The following is a 22,073-nucleotide window of genomic DNA, read 5'->3' as shown; positions in this document are numbered from 1 at the left end:
CTACCACTAGACAGAAATATTACTACCTTAAAAACAGGCAATTTTAGTTTAATTCTCATCAACTGCAGTTGAGCCCATCATTCCATGATGAGAATTTTTATACTGCAAAGTTTCTCCTTTCCTCAACCACGAACCTCTTGCATCTACTCTTGTTAGTACCTTCTCTCACACTCCAGTGACAGTCACATGCCCTACTTCAGAGAAATGCAGGTCTGTACCTAAAACTACTTCAACTTTCCCTGACATTCCTGCTACAAACATAGCAGAGACTCAACAAACATTGATGCAACAAATGGGGAAACCAACGAATAGAAAAGTAAAATATTTTGTATAAAGTCCCACGGTCAGTAGTAGTAACATCAAAGTTTGACCGCAAGGCCATAACTCTAGGGCTGTGACTTTCTCCTTAGCCATAGACAGATGAAACTATAACCTATCACTTAAATCCTCACAGGACAAACCAACACACTCCAACCTCCACAACCCTCATACCACAAGTCAACACCTCTTTAAATCCTTTCATGACGTCTACATATACAACATCCAGAGCCCTTAGTGGCGTCATGCTCAAAATAATAGACTAATGACTATTTTTTATGTATACAATATTCTGCCTACATGTACGCCTGAAGGCCAGAAGACGGCACCAGACCTCATTACAAATGGTTGTGAGCCACCATGTGGTTGCTGTGAATTGAACTCAGGACCATTGGAAGAGCAGCTGAGTCATGTCTCAAGCCCCTTCATGTATTATTTGTATAGGACAATTTTTAGCATAGACATGCCTTTTGAGAACATGTAAATTTGGAGTAATTGTTTGGTTTGTTTGTTCTGATTTATTTTAACCTAAAGGCATTTCTTTAGATAATAAGAAAATTGTGTATTATGGAGGTTGTGTTTGAATTAGCACAGGCAGTGGTATTTTAGAAGTTGAGTTATATTAGGATTCTCTCATGTTGTTTAAGCTGTGGTAGCTCTGGAGATATTTTACCAGATTTAAGTTAATAGAAACATTCTTTCTAATATCCATAAGATAAATTTAATCAGTCTTCAGTTCTTTTAATCGGTAATAGAGCACAATTATCTTTAAATTGCTAGAAGTGAGAAAATGCACAGCATGTAAAAGTACACCTTCCTGAACCTAAGAATTAATTACAGGTGCACATTTAACTAACTACCTTCCTATCTTTTCTTTCTGAGACAGGTTCTTTTTGGCTTCTCTGTGTAGCCAGCCGCTTTGGCTGTCCTGGAACTTGCTTTGGAGACTAGACTGGCTGGCCTCAGGCTCACAGAGATGAGACAGGTTCTTATAAAATAGATCAGGTTATCTGTGGTGAATTTATAGCGTTCTGCCTGCCTCTGCTTCCCAGTTTAAAGATTTGGGTCACAATGCTGGGAATGAATTGAATTTCTTTTTCTTTTTCTTTTTTGGTTTTTCGAGACAGGGTTTCTCTGTAGCTTTGGAGCCTGTCCTGGAACTCCCTTTGTAGACCAGGCTGGCCTCGAACTCACAGAGATCCGCCTGCCTCTGCCTCCCGAGTGCTGGGATTAAAGGCGTGCGCCACCACTGCCCGGCTTGAATTGAATTTCTTAAAAATATTCATGAAAGTTTACTGGGTTGTTTTTTTTTTTTTTGATAGTTTTTGATACCCTATTGAGCAGCTTCGTAGCATTTTCTCCTCATAAAATGTTGCTTTAAAAACCACAGCAGTGAGTGGGAGAGGAATTAGTAGAAAATATGTGTGCAGCCGATTTTTGTCTGAATCAATTCTTTATTTGACTTTTGGAAACAAGGTTGTTCTTAAATGTCCAGCCTTCAAGGCAGCACTGTAATGTGTGGTTTGGTGAGAAGAGTCATCGAGACAATGAAGCACATTGGAGTTGGACTCCTTATGGTGGTTTTACATCCACAGTGCACTTTCTTCTATTGGCAGCCTGTCTTGTATCTCTAGCTGGCTATGTGCTGATGCAACTGTAATATAGTACAGTTATATGGTGATATATGGTAGGTACTTGGTGATGGCCTCTTGAACAGTTGGTATTTGGAAACAGAAGGTGATGACATTTTGATCCTGATGTACATGGTTTATTGCCTCATTATATCAAGGTATTTTCCCCTGGAGATCACTGCATTTATTTTAGGTTTTTTTTTTTTTTTTTAGGAGGCTTAAAGCATGTTGTGTGTCTGAAGACATTGACAGCTGCTTTAGCCAGGTGGCAGTCACACTGCAGTTGTCATTGCCTGCAGCTCCAGTGTGGAGTAACAATACGTACTACATTGGATCTAGTGTGTTACTGTTGTACTACGCACAGTGAGTTAATCACCATTTAAAAATGTCTTCTAAAATGTTGCATTTTGACCTATTTTTATTGAAAGATCAGCATAAATGCAGAGGGGTACTAAAATTAGAGACAGTGCTAGTAGCTGGGTGTGGTGGTGTACTCCTGTGATTCCGATAGTTAGAGATAGAGGCTAGAAAGTTAATACTTTGAGGCCAGCCTGGGCTACATGAGACCCTATGTCAAGTGCCCCAACACACTTTAGAGAGGAAAGAAAAAATAGGTGGAATATAAATGTAAAAAAATGTTTATTTCTTATGTTGTAGGAAAAAATTTTGACAGACCTTAAATAAAATGTGTTATACATACCATAAAATGCTTGCCTAACATGCATGAAATTCTGGGATTGATCCCAGCACTACAAAACAGATACCAACCTCACTTTTAGTTCTTCTGCCTTTAGGGTTCTCCCTGTTTAGACACCTGGTTTAAATACCAAGTCTGTGCCTTTCCGTCAGTGTCATTTCATTCCTTTTTGTTGGGATAAAATATGCCAACAAAAGCTGTTTAGGGAGAAAGGTTTTATTTGTCCTACAATTCCTCCATGGAGCTAGTATGTGGAAGCACCTAGTCACTTCCATCGGTGAGCACTGAATTAATGTGTGTAAGTACCCAACTCATTTTTACAGTATTTAGAATCCCTTGCCTAGGAATGGTGTCACCCACAGTGGGGTTTTTATCACCACAATTAAGTAATAAAGATATTACCCCTGGACATGTCCTCAGGCCAGCACAAATCTAGAGAGTCCCTTTGATCATCAAGACTCCCCTCCAAGGTATAAAAGCCCTGACAGCAACCCTCTCAGTTGCTTGCATCCCCAGTTTTGTTATTTAATTTATTTTATAATTTAAGACAGGGCCTCTCTGTGTAACCCTATTGACTTGAAACTCCCTGGGTAGATCAGGCTGGCCTCAAACTGACAGTGATCTTCTGGTCTCTATCTCCCAAGCCCTGGGATTATACCATTTTATTGTTATTATTATTAGTTTTTTGTTTGTTTTGTTTTTCGAGACAGGGTTTCTTTGTGTAGCTTTGGAGCCTGTCCTGTGTGGAACTCTCTTTGTAAACCAGGCTGGCCTCAGACTCACAGAGATCCATCTACCTCTGCCTCTCGAGTGCTGGGATTAAAGGTGTGTGCCACCACTGCCCGGTGAAAGTTTTTATTTTGAAAACCTTTTTTCTTTTATTGGGGAAGACTCAGGAAGTGAAATAGTAATGATGTCCCACCAGCCATTAACATTTTATAATCTAAGCACACATACTTGTCCCCTCCATGTAGATAAGCTTTTACATGTATAGATTTGTAGTAAGTACTTACTTTTTAAAGAAGATTTTATTTATTATGTATACCGTGTTTTGCCTGCATGTATGCCTGCAGGTCAGAAGAGAGCACCAGATATTATGTAGATTTGTATTAAGTACTTAACTTTTTAAAGATTTTATTTATTATTTGTACCGTGTTTTGCCTGCATGTATGCCTGCAAGTCAGAAGAGGGCACCAGATCTCATTATAGACGGGTATAAGCCACCATGTGGTTGCTGGAAATTTAACTCAGGACCTCTGGAAAAGCAACCACTGCTTTTAACCTCTGAGCCATCTCTCTAGCCAGTTAAATGCTTATTTTTATTGACCCTTTGAGAGTAAATTCACTTGTCATGCACTTTACCCTGAAAAACCTCAGTGACTATTTGCTGGCAGCAAGGATGCTTTACAATGCCAATGAAGTAATTGTCAAATTTAAAAAAATTTACATTTGCTATATGCAGATCTGTGGTGTTGTTCAGGCAGTTTAGAGTCTGGAGGGTAGTTAGGATGTTCCTATGTCTCTATACCTTCAGTTGTACAGAATGAAGCCTAGCTGGGCAGGGCTTTCAGTCTTCCTCTGCTGCCACCTTTTTTTATACACTAATCTCTGACGTCTCCTTTACCCTATTCCCTGTTTTGCTTCAGTATAGTCAATGTCTAAATTATGGCAGCTGACCTATTTGTATTTCTTCTTCCCCTTGATACATAGTCCAATCCGGTTATAGGCAGTATCCAGTTATGTTTCCTTAGTCTTTTTACTTGGGGAAAGGTTTGTCTGCATTGATGATTTTGAAGGATATAGTTTGTTTTTAGACTTTCCCCTAATTTGGGTTTGTATCATGTTTTCGGATGATTGAATCAGAGTTACTCATTTTTTTTAGCAGTCCTGTCCCAGAGAGGATACTGGGTCTTTCTTAGGGTCATGCTAGTACACGGAACAAATCTGCTGCTGCTTCTGTTGTATGTTAGCACTCATGACTGAGGGCATATATCAAGGCAGTCCTATCAGGGACCAGAGATAAAGCTGTGCTGCTGGCAGTGGCCTGAGGAGTTCTTTTCAGAGACTACAGCCAAGTAAAGATGGGATTCTTGACTTCACCACAGAAAAGAATTTCAGGACAGGCCAGTTTGAAGCAAAGCTGAAATGTATTAAGAAAAGGTTTAATAGGTTTCAGCAGAAATTAATAGATAGACACTCAAGGGAAGGCTAAGACACATCCAAGAGTCTTGGTGTGGGCTTCTGAGGAGATTTAAACTTGTGGCTTCACAGTACCCACAGAGATGATTTTGGCGATTTTTGAAATTGTCTATCAAAGGGTGGTTAAGAACCATCCTCCCTCCCTCCCTTTTTCCCTCCCTCCCTTTTTCCCTCCCTCCCTCCCTCCCTCCCTCCCTCCCTCCCTCCCTCCCTCCCTCCCTCCCTCCCTTTTTCCCTCCCTCCCTCCCTCCCTTTTTCCCTCCCTCCCTCCCTCCCTCCCTCCCTCCCTCCCTCCCTCCCTCCCTCCCTCTCCCTCTCCCTCCCCTCCCCCTCCTCCTCCTTCTTCTTCCTCTCTCTCTCTCTCTCTCTCTCTCTCTCTCTCTCTCTCTCTCTCTCTCGTAAATGAGTTCACATCTGGTTCCTGGGGTGCTCTGGTGCTTTGGATAGGACATGGGGTTGGTGGGAAATTAAGGTGTTTTTACTGTAGACAAAATCTTATAGTCCTGTTTGTGGGAGTTCCACATAATTTAATTGTACAATTAGGAAAGGAGTAGGGCCGTACTAAGTTATATATGCTTAGGCCTTAGGGTGGTGTGAATGTGACTATCCCCCATAGACTTAGATATCTGAATAAATACTTGGTCCATAGGTGTTGGTGCTGCTTGGGTAGAATTAGCAAGGTAGCCTTGCTAGAGCCAAGTGTGAGGTTTCAAAGCCAGATACCATTTCCTAGTTTGCTTCCTTTCTTGGAGTTCAGGATGTGATCTCTCAGCTTGCTGCTACTTCAGCTGCCACATTTGTGGCTTCTCTGCCATGGCAGACTATCTATCCTCCTGGGACCATAGAACTCTTCCTTCTATGAGTTTACCCTAGTCATGATGTTTTCTTACAGCAACAGAAGATTACTAATACAGGCCTTAAGCATGGTTTATTGCCATTTTAACATTCATATCTGAAACATCTCTTTATAGAAGCAGTGTTATCTCTGTGTCTGCAACCTTTACAGAAAATGTTATTAATTGTGCTGGAATTCATGATACTAAGCTGACAAGAAACTTAACCAGACTCTAGGGTGAACAATCCTTTTCTTTCGCAGAGTGCTGTCTCAGTCCCTGGACAGGTCTGATTCCTAGGAATTTGTTAGACTTGCAAATTTTAAATTTTAAACCCTGTCTTAAAATTATTGAATACAGTAAGGATGAAATATAGATTTTGTTGTTGTTTCCTTCTCTAGAATGCCTCCTTCAAATTGTTTTTCAGCTACTCTCAGTGAGGCTTTTGTCACTAGAGCCAGGCCTGGCTGACTTGGGGAGCATTGAGTCAAGGGGCTGTGGACTCAAGACTAATTCCAGGAATCTTGTATCTGTAGCCCTGATGTTTTCCTCCCCATCTTGGCTTCTTGGAGTCTTCTGTTATATTGCAAATGTATTATCTTTTGTTGTGACAAAATAAATACCTGAGAAAAAGTGCCTTAAGAAAGTTTGTTTTGGATTTTAGTTTGAGAGTTTAGTACATCATGGTGGGAAGGGTGTGGCAGGAACATGAAGTGGCTGGTTATATTCCATCTGCTGCCAGGAAATAGAGATGAATGCTAGTACTCAGTTTGCTTTTTCCTTTTAATTAGGCCCAGGACCTCAGTTCAACAGAACGATGCCATCCACAATCAGGTGAATCTTCTTTTCTAGTCAAATCTTAGAAACACCTTTCTTTTTCTGGTGACTCTGAATCTTGTTGACAATGAATCTGAACCATCACAGCATCTTTGCAGTCTACCACAGATTTATATTTAGATTTAGATGTGGGACTAAGAGATGGCTCAGGGGGTAGAGGTACTCAACACCAAGCCTGGTGACTTGATTTCAATCCCTGGAACCCACATGATGGATATAACCAACACCCACAAGTTATTTTGATTTCCACACATGTATAGTGATACATGCAAGTGTGTACACATACAGTAAGTAAATAAAATATAATAAATTAAGAATAGATTTATATTGATACTATGTCTTCCTACTTTTCCCTTAAGTTTGTATCAGCTTGTGCTCTGAGTTACATGACCAGATGCTTAACCTTACAGTCCTGAAATCCAGAGCAGGGCATGGTGCCAGGCAAGAGGGTTCAGAATCATGGCACATGCCAGATGCTATAAGAATTTTCACGAGAACATTTTTTGAAGGTTTGGCCTGCCTTGGCTGACTTTTTGGTGTCTTCAGATATTTTTTTAAGTGATTTTGTTAAATTTTTGTAGACAGTTTTATAAGAAAGAATGAAGAAAAAACAAAATCCCTTCAGAGGCTTGTGACTCTAGGTCCAAAGAACCAGAGATAGGTGTCCAAACTCCATATCTCACAAAGGCCTATTTTTTCATGGTTTGAGGGTATTGCCCATCATGAGGGAAAATATGGTTACAGGTGCAGTTTGCAAGTAGGAGCTTACTTGGGCAGAAAACAAAGAATACTGTATTCAACTCAGCGGACTTCTTCTTTTTTGTACTTTATTAATCTGTGCTCCAGCCCATGATATGGTGCCCTCTACATTCAGGTTAGGTATTCAGTTAATCCTCAGGAAAGGCTGTTGCAAACATAACCAGAGATATGCTTCACTGATGCCATAGGCCTTTCTCTTTGTTCATGTAGTCTCTTGCACCTGCAGTGACTACCCAGGCCTTGTACACTCTTCATTAATGTTTGTTTTCTCTTCTTTTTCCTTTCTTTTTCTCCTTCTCATCTTAGAGAGAGACTCATGTTTCCAGAGGCCTATGGACTAGTCCACTCCAGTGGATGTGTGGAACGGGCATTGGTATAGGAAAGGAATATTAAAGTGACATGTGCAAACTACAGTGCCATGGTTCTGTAGAGCTGGCATGCTGTGTCCTGCATACAGAGTTAAAGTAATATTTCACAACAGTCTGGGAGCTACTCCCTTTGGGGGCCATTTTCTTTCAAACCATGACACCACCTTTCATGGGCTCTTTTTATATTAGCTCCTATGTGCTTCCAATTTTAACATCATTGGTTCCTTGTTTAGAAAATCAGGGATTGAATTTTATAGTCTCTTGTAGAAAGTTGCAGAGTTGTTGCTCTGAGTATTTTCTGCTCTGGATCTTAACAGACACCTTTAATTGTATAAAATGCTTTGGCTGAGAGGACTGAAATGAATCTGTACTACTTCACTCTCATGGTTCCCATTCCTTGGGTGAGAGGATCGAATTCCTACCTTCCACTTCTATTTAAAGAGAAGTTTTGTTAACTTCTCAGAGCATCAAGCCCCACACCTTCGGCACGAGTTGAAGTATTTCTGCCTCCCACATTCCAGGACTGTGGCCACTCCAATTCTGCTCTTTGTGAGCTGTGAACTTCTTGTGTCCTAGTTCTTTTGTGTTCTCTACTGCTAGTTCTTTATACAGACATAGAAGCATACAGCAAGTACACTTTAAGTGACAATAGACATTACTAGATGTCATCATCTCTCAGAGCTCTTTATGTTGATAGTGTTACTTAATTTTCAAAATAATTATGAAGTCTATGTGCCGTTTTTTTCTTGAGACAGATCAGACTGACCTCAAGTCCATAATCCTCTCTCAACTGATTTCCTGTGCTGAAGTTACAGCCTATGCCACCAGAGGCCATTGATAGATGCTAATGAATTTAACTACCGAGAAAACTAAGTTATTGGAAACTTTTTACCAAAGGAGTCAATGTCACTCAATTCCTATGTTGTAGAGTTGGGGTCCAGTAGTTCTTGAACCCAGTTGCTGAATGTACCTTTGAATTTTAAGGTGGTGGGACAAGAGATGATTTGGACTTTGGTTTCACATGACTTTTCTACTTTCTCAGAGTTTAATCTTGTAGTTCTTCATCTTTCTAAATCTCAGCAATGTTGGTATTAGTATCTTAACAGTTTGTTAGGGATTAAAGATTCTAAAATGTAGACTTACTGTACTATGTGGAGTGCTGGGTTGGGATTGAGTCCTTCGTGCCTGATCATGGTCTGTCACTCCCATTCCCTTGACTAGCATGTGGTCATAGTACCAATGATGGATTTCACTAACATTTCATGGGTGTATCTCATCTTGACCTCATCTTTATTATTTTGTTGCTTCCTCTTGCTGAACCTCTCCTTCCTTTCAAATAGTCTCCCTTGTCCTCGAATGTCTTATTTTAAATATAGATTCTGTCTGAGAGGAAGTATAGTATTTTCCTTCCCTTAATCTGGTGTGTTTTGCTTTATAGGATAGTTTCCAGTTCTATCCTTTTTCTGTTTCTCTATATGGTGAATAAATTTTTGTGTATCTGAAATTCTTTTCTGTCCAGAAGCACTTCTTAAGATGTTAAGCAGCCTTATTAGGACTAAGGCTATTTTGCCTTTTGGCTCCACCCAGTTCAACATAGCTGAGGTTCATTCAGTGCCTCTGAGTGCCATTCTCTTCACCCTAGATCCAGGGTCGGGTTGCAGCAGGTCTGTGTTGCCATTAAGCAAGTTATAGCATTCTGCTTACAAACTCGATTTAAATGCTCCATAGCCAGATCTCCTGAAAGAGTCAAGAGTTTGTGCTGTGGCCATTTCAAAGCTGCGTGCTATTAATTAATTAATTAATTTATTTATTTTCCTGCTACCACTGAATCAGGAAAACGTCTCAAAGGAGCCACAACGTTAAGCTGTGCTTAACTCCATTCTTTTGTGTCCAGAATTCCTTTCCAAGCTTTCTCAGGTTTAACCTGGATACAGTTGACCATGTTGGTGCACTGTTTTGTTGTATGAGGCCACTTGTTCATTCCCAGATGCCCAGACCCAAAATAACCACACAGAAACTATATTAATTAAATCACTGCTTGACCTATTAGCTCTAGCTTCTAATTGGCTAGCTCTTACAACCTAAACTCGCCCATATCCATTAATCTGTGTATGCCACATGGTTGTGGCTTACCCGGTAAAGTTCCATCCCCAGTGTCTGTCTCCAGTGGGGCTACATGGCATCTCTTTGACTCCACCTACTCTCTGTATATCTCTTCTAGCCTGGTTATATTCTGTTAAGCCATTGGCCAAAAGCAGCTTCTTTATTAACCAATAAAAGCAACACTTATACAGAAGGACTTATCACACCACTATACTAAGCAATTTTCATTTTTGTGAACATATTTTCAGAATTCTTTCATTTTGAAAATTCTGTAGCCAATGACTTACATTTTGTCCATGCTGAAGCTCCTTCTCAACACCATTCTGCCTTTGTCTTTATGAGTTAGACCCTCTAAAATAATACACATTTGAACTTTTACAGTATCTATTCTTTTGGCTTATTTTACTTAGCAGTATATCCTTAAGGTTCATACATTGTGACAATCTTGGTTGTCAAATTAATTGGATTAAGAAATTTTATCAGGCCGGGCGATGGTGGCGCATGCCTTTAATCCCAGCACTCGGGAGGCAGAGGCAGGCGGATCTCTGTGAGTTCGAGACCAGCCTAGTCTACAAGAGCTAGTTCCAGGACAGGCTCCAAAGCCACAGAGAAACCCTGTCTCGAACCCCCCCCCCCCCAAAAAAAAGAAATTTTATCAGGCAGCTGGGTATGGTGGCCCATGCCTTTAATCCCAGCACTCCAGAAGCAAATGAATTCAAGGCCAGCTTAGTCTGCATAGTAAGTTCCAGGCCAGGCAGAGCTACTTAGTGAGACCCTGTCTCCATTTAAAAAAGGAGGGAAGGAAGGAAAAGGAAAGGGAAGGGAAGGGAAAGGAAAGGGAAAGGGAAGGAAAGGGGAAGGGAAGGGGAAGGGAAGAGAAAGGGAAAGGAAAGGAGGAAGGCCTGCAGTTATTGAACCTGCCTCGGGTATATTTGTGAGGGCATTTTCAGAAGTAGGTGTTGGTCTCTGGCATTTTGACCTGTAATGAAATGAATTTGTTGTTATACCATTCATCTTGTAATTGTTGAGAGTAAGCATTTTAAAGACAATTATTGATCTAATGGATAGAAATATTAAATATTTTTGGTAAGAGTTGCATTTTCATGCCTATTTTATATTTAAATCTTGTTTAATTTAGCAATTTATTTTCTAGTGGTTCTGGTGTATGCTGGAATCCCAGCTGCCTGGATAGTTGTGCTGTGGTGGGAGGGGTTTTGACGCTGAGCTTGGGGCTTGAACCTCTTGAAGGGTGGAAGCAGCCTGTGTTCGCTCTTATCCCTTTGGTTTTCATTATTATTCATTTGTCCTCTGTAGGGGAAATGAAGCCTGGAAAGGGCCTATTTTCTGCCTCTTCTCTGGAATCCTTATGTTACAGGTGATGACATCTGTGAATTCTGCCTTCTTTCTGAGGGTTTGGTGCCTTTGAATATCCCTATTAGAATCCTGGCTATTAGTTTGATAATAGGTGAGCTGCCCAGTTTCTCTCTTCAGTTGTTAGTGTGCCACAGGGCTTGTAATCGCATATGTGTAGTTGGAAGTATTGAGAAAACTGCCATAAGCTTTTCTGCCACCTGGGGAAAAACAAATATTGGGGCTACAGTGCCTGGGTGTGCTGTACATTCACCAGAGGTTAGGGTGGTGGTAATGGGATGATAATATCTGCCTCTTTGGGTTGTTAATGAAAATCAAGTGAACAGACATTTTAAAAGTGCTCTGAGCAAGGTCTAGCACATAGCAAGTAGTAACTTGGTACTTAGGTTTGTGTTGTGGCTGACTGGCATGCAGTTAGTGCTGGGTATAGGATGAGTGTTAGAAGTGTCCTTGTTTTACAGACACTGAAACTGAGGTTCCAGCTGGTCTGGTGATAATTTATCCTTTGTTTCACAGGTAGTTACCATGAATTCAGTGCCTTCTCCAACTTCTTACAGTGTGACAGAAAAGAGATACAGCAGCTCTTATAAACCTGGCAGGGAGGCGAACAGTGGTCTTACCAGCACTTTTGGGAGTTTGTTTTACTAGGAGGCTTATTGTCTATGCTCAAAAGGTATTTGGCCCTTTATCCATTAACAGAGCTATAATGTTTGTCAAGCTATAATTTTCTAAGAAAATTGTCTTATATAGTAGAAGCAATGAGACACAGTGAGATAAATAATAATTAATAATCTTTTTTTGTTGTTGGTTTGTTTGTCAAGACAGGATTTCTCTTCTGTGTAACAGCTCTAGCTGCCTGGAACTCACTTTGTAGACAAGGCTGTTCTGTAGTTTATGGAGATTCACCTGCCTCTGCCTTCCAGAGTGCTGGGATTAAAGGTGTGCATTACCACCCGGCTGATAATTAGCAATCTTAACAAATATTAGCTTAGTATGAGATTCCTAGCATTGGAAAGTTGTCATTTATTATAAATACTAGATGCAGGTTGGAAGTGTTGCATTTATTTAAATGTTTAATTCCTTATGCAGACATAGGAAGGGTCATAGACTTCAAAATATATACATGTGTAGTATGAATACTATTTTTCCTAGATATTCCTCTAGTCAGCTGTCAGAAGAGCATTTATTTCTCTTTTTGCTCCCAAAAGTATTCTGATGTGTTTGTGGGTAAGACTAACAGATAAGCCGCTGCAACATTATAAGAAATGTGGCAGCCAATTTCTCTATTTTTTTTTAAAAGATTGATTGATTGATTGATTGATTGATTGATTATACAGTGTTCTGTCTGTATGTTTGCCTGCATGCCGGAAGAGGGCATCAGATCTTATTATAGGTGGGTATGAGCTACCATGTGGTTGCTAAGAATTGAACTCAGGACCTCTGGAAGAGCAGGCAATGCTCTTAACCTCTTAGTCATCTCTCCAGCCCATGGCAACCAATTTCTTATTTTTATAACATATTTTTTGACATTTATAAGCAATTCACTTGTTAAAAAGTTTACTTTGGGCTAGAGAGATGGTGTAGTGGTTAAGAACACATACTGTTTTTGTAGACCTGAGTTTAGTTCCCAGCACCCATATCATATGGCTCACAACTGTCCATAACTCCACCTCCAGGGGATCTGTTATCTTCTGGTGTGTGTGAAAACCTGCACACAATTAAAAATAATGAATCTTTAAAAAATAGTTCATTCCCAATGACTTGCAGGCCAGGGTGGACATTTGTGCACAGCATTTGGAAGGTTCTAGAGTTACCTTTCTGCATACTGATCTTGCTCATAGCATTTGTTTACTAGCCTGATGTGTTTTCATTCTGATTTTGCATTTGGTACTTCAGCAGTGGGAGTTTAGGAGAAATATTAGAGCACTGTTCCTGTGGTTTATTGTATAGCTGGGATATTGACAGTCTGCATCTTTTCCTAAGCTCTATGTTGCTTTTTCTCTTTCACATTCACTCTGTAACTGTTAAGCCTCTGACTAGAGGGACCTGAAGGTGATATGGTATCCAGGATGGAGACAGGATGTATCATTACTGAATATATATACCTTTTCTGTGGTCTGGGAGAGAAAACACAAATTTCTTCTGCCATCTTCTTGTTGCCTGGTTTCCACAATTCTGTGGTAGCTACTATTGTAAGATGCTGGAGATTGTGCTAGAATAGACACCTTTGCCTCCTGTCACAGAGTTTACATGTAGTGGGGGCAGCTAGGCAGTAAACGATGTATAAGTAAACTATGTGAGGAAATGCAGTAAGAAAGTAGATAGGCCATATAGTTTCAGATGTAGTGCTTAGGACACTTTGAGTAGACACCATTAAAGCAACCCTTGACAGGGAAGGGGCATGACTGTAATAACTGAGGAAATATTCCATATGGAGAGACAGCAGGAAGGTCAATGCAGTGGTTGCACTAAGGAGAACAACGGATAAATGTGAGATGAGGGTATAGACAAGGGTATTACACAGGGTTTTGCAGACTCTGCTAAGTATGTTGGTGCCTATCTTGGGAAAATTAGGGAATTATTGATGAGATTCAAACAGAGGAGTGAATGACATGCTTGCTTTTTTGAGAGCATCAGCAGCTGCTGGATTTAAGTTATAACCCAAGGAAGCAGGTTGGAGGCTATAGCTATAATCTTGCAGGAGCTTTGGCCAGAATGTGGACAGTAGGCATTGAGAAGTACATAGACACTGATGTTCTGAAGGTAGTGATAAGAGTTTCTGACAGGGGGGCTGGAGAGATGGCTCAGCGGTTAAGAGCATTGCCTGCTCTTCCAAAGGTCCTGAGTTAATTCCCAGCAACTACATGGTGGCTCACCATCTGCAATGAGGTTTGGTGTCCTCTTCTGGCCTGCAGGCATGCAGACAGAACATTGTATACATAATAAAAATAAATATTTAAAAAAAAAAAGAGTTTCTGACAGATCACTTTGAAGCAAGAAGGCAGGAGTGACTAGGGATGAGAGTTCGGGGTTTCTATACGTAGTACTTTCTTTCTTGTAAATTTTAATTGAATGTGTTTACTTGTGAAGTAGTACTTATCAGTTGCATTTAATATGCTAATACTAAATATTTAATTGGAACATCACAAAATTTTTAATGGATGCTGATCCTTTAGATTTCTCTATGGTCTATATTTGTTCTTTTAAAAAGATGTTACTTGGTTAGGACAACCCCCCCCCCCCCCCCATACAGGGTTTCACCGTGTAGCCTTGGCTGCGCTGAAACTCACTTTGTAGACCAGGATATTCTTGAACTCACAGAGATCTGCATCTCTCTGCCTCCCAAGTGCTGAGATTAAAGGGTATGCTACCACTGCCTGGTGTGGGTTATGGATTTAAAAACATACTTTGTTTTTAATATTTAATAAGTACCATACAAAAGTAATTATATGCTTCCCCACCGTACCTCCCACCCCTGGCAAGCTGCTTGACCCCTTTCCCCTTTGAATCCTCAAAATGAGGAAGTTATCTCTTTGGAATTGTCTTATAGACTAAGGCTTTTATTTCAACTATTGTTGTAATAAGAGCGGCGGGGCTGCGTCCCTGGTACCCGGCTGCCCGCATGGCTTTACCTAAAATAATTACACGGAAACTATATTCTTTTAATCACTGCCTGGCCCATTAGTCCAGCCTCTTATTGGCTAGCTCTTACATATTGATCTAACCCATTTCTAATATTCCGTGTAGCACCACAAGCTGGTGGCTTACCAGGGAGGATCTTATCCTGCGTCTGTGTCCGGCGGGAGAATCATGGCGACCCACTGACTCGGCTTCTTTCTCCCAGCATTCTGTTCTATCTACTCCACCCACCTAAGGGTTGGCCTATCAAATGGGCCTAGGCAGTTTCTTTATTAATTAACCAATGAAAGCAACAGATTATAAAGAAATCACTCCCACATCAAACTATAACTATAGGATTTTGTTTGTTTTTTGATACAGGATCTTTCTGTGTAGACCAAGCTGATCTCAAACTCAGATTTTTCTGCCTCTGCCTCCTGAGTATTGGGATTATAGGTTTGTAGCTCTATGCCTATCTATAACTACAGTTTTTAGAAAAGGTTCAGGTAGTCCTTTTGATTGCTGTTGGCACCCTCCCCCCTCCTTTCCAGCTATCATCTGACGCCATGGCTTCTCAGTGGGCCAGTGGTCCTTACTTCCTATTCCTTTCTCTTAGGGTTGTACTTGTCTCCTCTACCACCAGTGCCTTAGCTCCAGCCCCTCTTTATTCTGCTCTGATAGTCCTGAGCCAGTTATTAAATTGGGCTAAAAAATGATTCCTGGGTTAGGTGGGTGGTGGCTCAGAGTTCTTGGGTCACAGCTGAGCATGAGGACTCTCCCTCCTGGCAGGGCCTTGCCTTTAGTGTCCTTGTTCTCATGGTGGAAGCTGTGCAGTAGTGGTGCTTTAGCTTAGTAGGTGTCTTGAACAGTTAGGTGCAGTAGGAGTAGCTTGTGGTGGTAGTGGTGATGGTGGTGGTGCTGGTTTCTGAAAGTTATGAGTTTCCAGTATACTCACCCTTGGCTTGGATGACTTGTGCAGCTTTTGGTGATTGCTCAGGTTAAACTCCAAGGCATGCTTATGTGATGAGGCAGAATTTAGTATGCTTGCTTTTTTCAGGATGGCAATAGTCCTCCATGACCCTGCCTCCTCTGTAGTGGCCTAGGATATCCTTTTTGGTCTGATGGCTCTGTTTACTAGCTTCTTCTGTTCTTCCAGCCTGCTTGCAATGTTTTTCTGCAGTTCTTTCTTCTTAGTATTGCTAGGGTCATAGTTCATGCCTGGGAATAATGTGTTTTCAGGGGGGCTCAGGAATGGCCGCTGGAGCTCTGGCAGCTAGCTGTTAGACTCTGAGTGGAGCTCAGGGTCAAGAACATCTATTACCACAAGTAGAAGGAAACTGTCTTGGACATTGCTGGGTATAAACATGCTTATTGTTTTAAGTATTTGCTCAGCTCCTATTTTCAGAAGTTAATAAATTAATAGAAAAACTTTGGACATTTACATGTAAAGCCAGTGCTTGAGTTCGACTTATTTTGTGGGGTTGTGTGACTGAAGGGTCATTTACATACTAGACAAGCTAGAACTGTGGAGCTTCAGTGTGTAGTACATATACTTTAAGGGCAACTTCTTACCTGCTGTCCTTATGCTCACATGGAATGTGTTCAAATAGCTTAATTTTTGTCATGACCTTGACTCTCAGTCTGAATCGAAAAAGCAAGTAGTTTTGCATTTTTTAAAAAAGTTGCTGATGCGGATTGTAAAAGTAGTTTCTGTCCTACTCAGGTATGAGTTAGTTTTCATCTTTTGAGGCTAAAAAAAGAAATCATACTTGAAGCCAGAAAAAAGAATCTTGTATCTCTCAATATTCTTTAAGCATATTTTAAAATAAGTTGGCTACCTTAAGTTCTAGTTTATGTTTTTTAGATAGTCTATACGTATTTATAGGTATATTGAGAAAATATCAATGGAGGAAAATTTTACCTTTGAGGTATTTGGGCTCATATGGGTTGCCTCCACATTTGAATTTTGCTTTGAGCATAATATTTTTTCAAAGCTTATTTTATCAAGTTAATTATTTTTAGTTTGAGACTAGAATTAGGCTGGTAAAGTGCCAAAGGCATGATTCTGAAGACAGGAATTGTTTAGGAACTATCTATGGACAGTTGATCTGGGTCAGACTGGATTTGCAGCTTATTCAGTTTTAAGAGTCCACTGTCATTTTGTAAACAGAAGTCTGCCAGATGAAGTGAACAGAAGGGCGGGATTAGCATATTCATAAGGTGCTGGCTCCCGGACTTCTTTTCTCCTCCCCTTTCTCCCTCTCCCTTTCCCTCTCCCTCTCCCTGAATGAATCTAGAAACACAGACCCATAGGGTCGCATGACTAGCTGGTTTTATTCTGTTCAGTGGCTTAATCTGGCCAGGATGGTCTGTGTTTCAGATTGCGGAAGAAGATTCGGTAACTGAGAGGCCACCGTGGAGCTGCTGGAAACTGTTACAGAAGGAGCACCTCTCAAACTGTGCTTCAGGCTCTGAAAAGGAGCACAGGGGAAGCTTACTTAGTCTTGCTTTGGATCCAAGCAAATGCTGTCGGAGCGATGAACTGGGACTTTGTGTGCGGACTCCTGGCTTGATCTTGATAGGATTGGGTGTATGTTGTTGGAGCGGGCAGGCCAAGAGGCCCTGAGACCTACAGGTGCTGTCTGTATGGAGAAAAGCGGCTGTAGTCCATTTCCAGTGTGTTGGGCTAAAGGTATTAACAACTTAAAGATCTGTTTAGTGTGTGCTTATGTCAGTTCATGCTTTTGTACTAAAAAACAGCAAGATAATAGTTCTTTTAGAACTTAGAGTTACAATTACATTTGAGGAAAAAAAAAGATGTGGTATAGGTTTACAGCTGGTGCATAAAACCAGTTAAGCGACTTTGCAAGTAGAAAATGAAACGTTTGTATGGAAATATCTTAAGCGATCTAAATCATTTTTCTGTGCTTGTCCTGTGTGCCATTTATTTTTGCCTTTTCATTTTACTCAGGACACTTATCTCTTCTGTGCCATAGAGACTTTTAAAGAACAAAATAATTAGTTTTAACTATAGGAGAAGAGGAGAAAAGGGTATTGTGGGCTTAGTTGTTTTAAAGTGGATTTCCTTTATTGTCTATATGCTTTGTATATTTAGCTTGAAGCTCTTGTTATTTTGAGAATATTACCACAGGTCAAAAATACTGAGTGAAGAATTTTCTACTTCAGTGTGAGAATCTGTTTTCATGCAGAAATATAAATATAAAGTAAGGCATCTTCATTCCAGCATTCAAGGTAGCATTTAGAAAGCATAGTTAAGTTAAAGAAGCTGTAAAAATTTGTGCATAACTCAAGACAGACAAATTCAACTAGAAATTGTTTTGCTTAGCATAGTGGTGAATATTTAAGCCATTAATGATTTCATAAAAATATTGTCACTATGTGAAGAGTGTCTTTAGGTACTGTGTTAATCTATTTAGGAAGGCTTTCAAAAGGAGGAACCTACACTTGGGCAAGAGCTGCACTTTGATGAATGAATTACAGGCTTATTCAGTTTACTTTTTAGGCTAAAGATATTAATATTAGTATCTCTAGATTAGGATATGTTAGGATAACACTTCAGTTTTCCAGATCGTTTTTCATTGGTTGAGTTGTCTCTATTACTTATTCGTTCCTTTTGGGCTTTTGCACCAAAGCTTGCAATATTTGAACTGTTTTAGTATCTGAATAAAGTCCCCATCACTTTTATTATACATAGGTACTCAGAGTAAAGATTTCATCCAGTTAAATTGAAGCTCTCAAATTTTAAAGAACATTGACCTCTTACTGCTGTAGTTTTGTGGCATGAGGACTATGTAATGCAAATGAGCATAATTGAGACAGAGCTCAGCCTTTCTGAAGCATTTGTAGGTTGTGTCCAGAATGCTATCTCTATAATATGATGGTGCTGAGCATCAATAGTAAAGCCCTCCAGACTGTAGCTAGCCAAGAGCTAAAGACCTAGACCAATGGGATGTTAGCAACTGGATTTTCTACTTAAATACCTACATTGGCCTTAGAAATGAGAACTTTTAACAGAAAAGAGATAGTAGTGTTTTGGCTCACCACAAAGAAATTGATCAAAGCAACATGCTTTTCAAGTGTTTGCAGACTAATTAGAGGAATACAAATAGCTGATTTTTTAATTAAAATGTACCTTTTGGTAGATGACAGACTGGATGAGGGGAGCAGAGCTTTTAAAGCAGTGGATGGGAAATGGGACACATCAAGGGGCACAGTGGGTCCCATCTCTACATGTAGCGCCAACAGCCTTCTCCTCTCTTGGATAGTCTGGTGGTTCAAGTGGAGGAGCTTGTCACCTTGTCCTCTTCAATTGAGCATATGCTTTTGCAGTGATTGTCCAGTGCAGCTGACTGCTTGTTTTACTTTCTCTCATGAGACACCTGTCCCCATTCATGTTAATACTGTTCATGATAAGAACAACGATGCTAGTTGTTAGTAATTAGCTGACTCGGTTATTTCAAGTGTAACAGTTAAAGTATGTAGACAAAGTTAAAACCTCAGAGCCAAAGAATATACAAATCTCAGCCTGCAAATGGACATTCTAAACCGTGTATTTGTTTCAACTAGTCATATTAACCTCAAAACACATAACAGTGTCCTAGTTTTAAAAAGACATAAGATTCTTACCAGGACAGGCTAAAAATAGTAGAACAGACCTATATTTGTATACTTTGAAGTGAATCTTCAAGGTACCCTTACTTAATACTTACTTAATAGTTAGTATATTGTTTAATTTGGTGTGAAGAATCACCCAAGATTATGTTTAAAAATATTTAAGAAAGGTATGTACCCACATTGTGATTTCCTAGGCATAATTAAGAATACTAAGAGAAAAATATTCTCAGAACATTTGGTTGCAAGGTGTTGGGTTGGGAAAACTCTATTTCTGGGGTTTTCTAATTATCAGTTATACATTGTTCCATCATTTTGGAAAAAAAGACTGCAAATATCATAGTGATGGTTTGGTTTTTAGGAAAAAGTATGTTTTCTGGTTTCTTTAATTTTTCTCCCAGTAATAGAGATTTTATGTACTTCTGACTTATGCAGTTGAAGTCACACTTACTCTGCATTCAAATTTTAAATTTTATCTGTTTATCCATCTATCCATCTGTGCAGTACATCTTCCCTTTTCTGTTATACTAAAATGGCAGTGCTTCTTGAGACTCTTAACTGTCCCGAATCTTCCCCATCTTAGTATACATTGGGCTCCCATGCACTTATTCATGCTTTAGATCCAGAATGCTTCTTTGACTTTCCCTTCCATGCACAATAAGTTCATAATTTTATTCTGATTGTTCTATATACAGTGTATGTCTTGAGTTAATCAATTTATGTCTCTGTTATGTCTGCTCTCGCTGTGTCCATACATGTTTGTTCATCCTTCACATAACTGTTGGAATAATTTTGTGAAAACAGAAATCTGATATTTTCATGATATTTTTCAGTGACTTACTAGATTTGGATCAAGCACCACATTCTTACTGTGCCCCACAGATCTCACTTTATCCTTTCTCTCTTGTATTCTCCATCTCCGAGCTATTGTCTTGCTCATTAGCAGTGTAATCACTTTGGTTTTGCACATTGGGAAATCTTCCTCTCAGACCTTCTGTATATGCTGATACTACCGTTAGAACCGCCCTTCCATTCGGTGACTCCCCTACTCCTATTTACCATAAGGATACCCCTTAAAAGAGTTCTCATCCCTCAACCTAGCCAGATCCTCTCCAGGGTTTCTACCAGAGCCTGCACTTCTTTGGCACATTATATACTGTGATATATCATTTCACAGTTACCTTGTCTGATTTCTGTCTCCCTTAGTAGACTTAACATCCTCTGGGATAATGTGAGATTTTTTTCTTCCTAGTAAATACTAGGCAAAAAGGGCGTTATTTTAATATTTGTTAATGTATTCTGTATAGAATAAGTTTTATTTTAAGGGCTCTTCAAGAGCTAACATTCCTTTGCTTGTATTGTATTTGGATGAACCTAGTTTTAATACTCATCGAATTAACTGCTCTAATTTCACTGTATTTGTGTATGGTTTTCTTCTGAAAATAAAAGTGTATGTGTAGAATTTAGCATAGCAGCCTGTAGAGTTGGTAGCTGATGGATGTATGCATATGCATGTATATGACATGGCTTTGTTCTTCAGCTACTGTCAGTTCTTTTATACTTATTTGAGTATTTCACTAAATATTTCTCATGATTCTTTTCTACTTTACCTTTGTTAGCATTCTCTCTCTCTCTCTCTCTCTCTCTCTCTGGTGTGTGTGTGTGGGGGGGGTTCAAGACAGGGTTTCTCTGTGTTAAGAGCCCATGTTGTCCTGGAACTCACAGATATCCACCTACCTCTGCCTCACAAGTGCTGGGATTAAAGGTGTGTGTGACTACTGCCTCGCAGCATTTTCTAAAAAAAATGTTTTTTATTTTATTTTGTGTGTGAATGTTTTGTCTGCATGTATGTGTCTGAGGCACATGTATGCCTGGTGCCCTTGAAGTGCCAGGTCTTAGATCTCCTGGAACTAGTGTTACAGACAGTTGTGAGGCTCCATGTGGGTGCTGGGAATTGAACCTTTGTTCTCTGGAAGAACAGAAAGTTCAAGAGTAGATTGTGCTTTTAACTCTGAGCTGTCCATCTCTGCAGCCCAAAAGGTAGCATTTTTAAGAGAGCTGTGCCTCTTGTAACATGTAAACTTTGTTCCTTGGGTACTAAATGTCATGTGTGAGCTGAACTTGCATATGCACTTGAGTTCATGTGTATGGCTCCATTCATTTCTCATAAAGGTCTCTGAGATAGGAGTTCATCAGTATTCCAGTTTTGCAGAAGAGATTTTAAGGCACTGAAGCCAAATAACTTGGCAATGGTTACTTAGGTCACCGAAAGCAGAGTCAGGTTCTGAACTGTGGGGATCTGACTCAGGTGTGAATGTTAATCATCATGCTATGCATGCCTAAATGGGAAGATTATAAGATCCTAATGGAATTGTTAACCTTGTCTAATGTTTGCATGTTAAGAACATGTCTTCTGCCTTCAAGTATTTTCTCCTAAATTCATCAATCATTTTACAAGTTGCTGAATGTACTTGTCAATATTTGGCTGATGCTAAGGAGTAAAAGGCACAGATTTCTACTCCCTGAATTGATAGAAGATATGAAACGTTACATCTGGGTTGGGGTCTGAAACAGTCTGAAGTACCTTGTTAGGTAGGCCCACCTGAGAGGATTATTCTAGGTAGAGAAGGAAAAGGTGGAGAAGGAAATGCCCAACAGAATGCATGACAAAGAGTCTTGATGGGATGGCAGTGTGTCCTGGAAGAGA

General features: G+C 39.9%; 1 protein-coding gene across 10 annotated transcripts in view; it reads left to right on the top strand.

The window, feature by feature from the left end:
* The window catches only part of Ptk2 (protein tyrosine kinase 2), a 207,465-nt gene that overhangs the window by 31,139 nt on the left and 154,253 nt on the right, over nt 1-22,073 (top strand). For 7 of the 10 annotated variants that reach the window (XM_057791700.1, XM_057791695.1, XM_057791696.1 and 4 more), the window contains exons 3-4: nt 2,163-2,312; nt 17,115-17,426. The exons of 1 other annotated variant lie outside the window; for it this stretch is intronic. In XM_057791700.1, coding sequence (XP_057647683.1) covers nt 17,327-17,426 — 100 coding nt within the window. In that variant the 5' untranslated portion in view covers nt 2,163-2,312; nt 17,115-17,326. The remainder of the gene's footprint in view (nt 1-2,162; nt 2,313-17,114; nt 17,427-22,073) is intronic. 2 more of the 10 variants (XM_057791691.1, XM_057791699.1) reach the window with 2 other exon arrangements.

The sequence above is a fragment of the Chionomys nivalis genome, chromosome 17 (genome assembly GCF_950005125.1).
Source record: "Chionomys nivalis chromosome 17, mChiNiv1.1, whole genome shotgun sequence".
NCBI classification, from domain to species: domain Eukaryota; kingdom Metazoa; phylum Chordata; class Mammalia; order Rodentia; family Cricetidae; genus Chionomys; species Chionomys nivalis.
The sequence above is the reverse complement of the archived record's forward strand: the minus strand, read 5'-3'. Positions and strand labels throughout refer to the sequence as shown.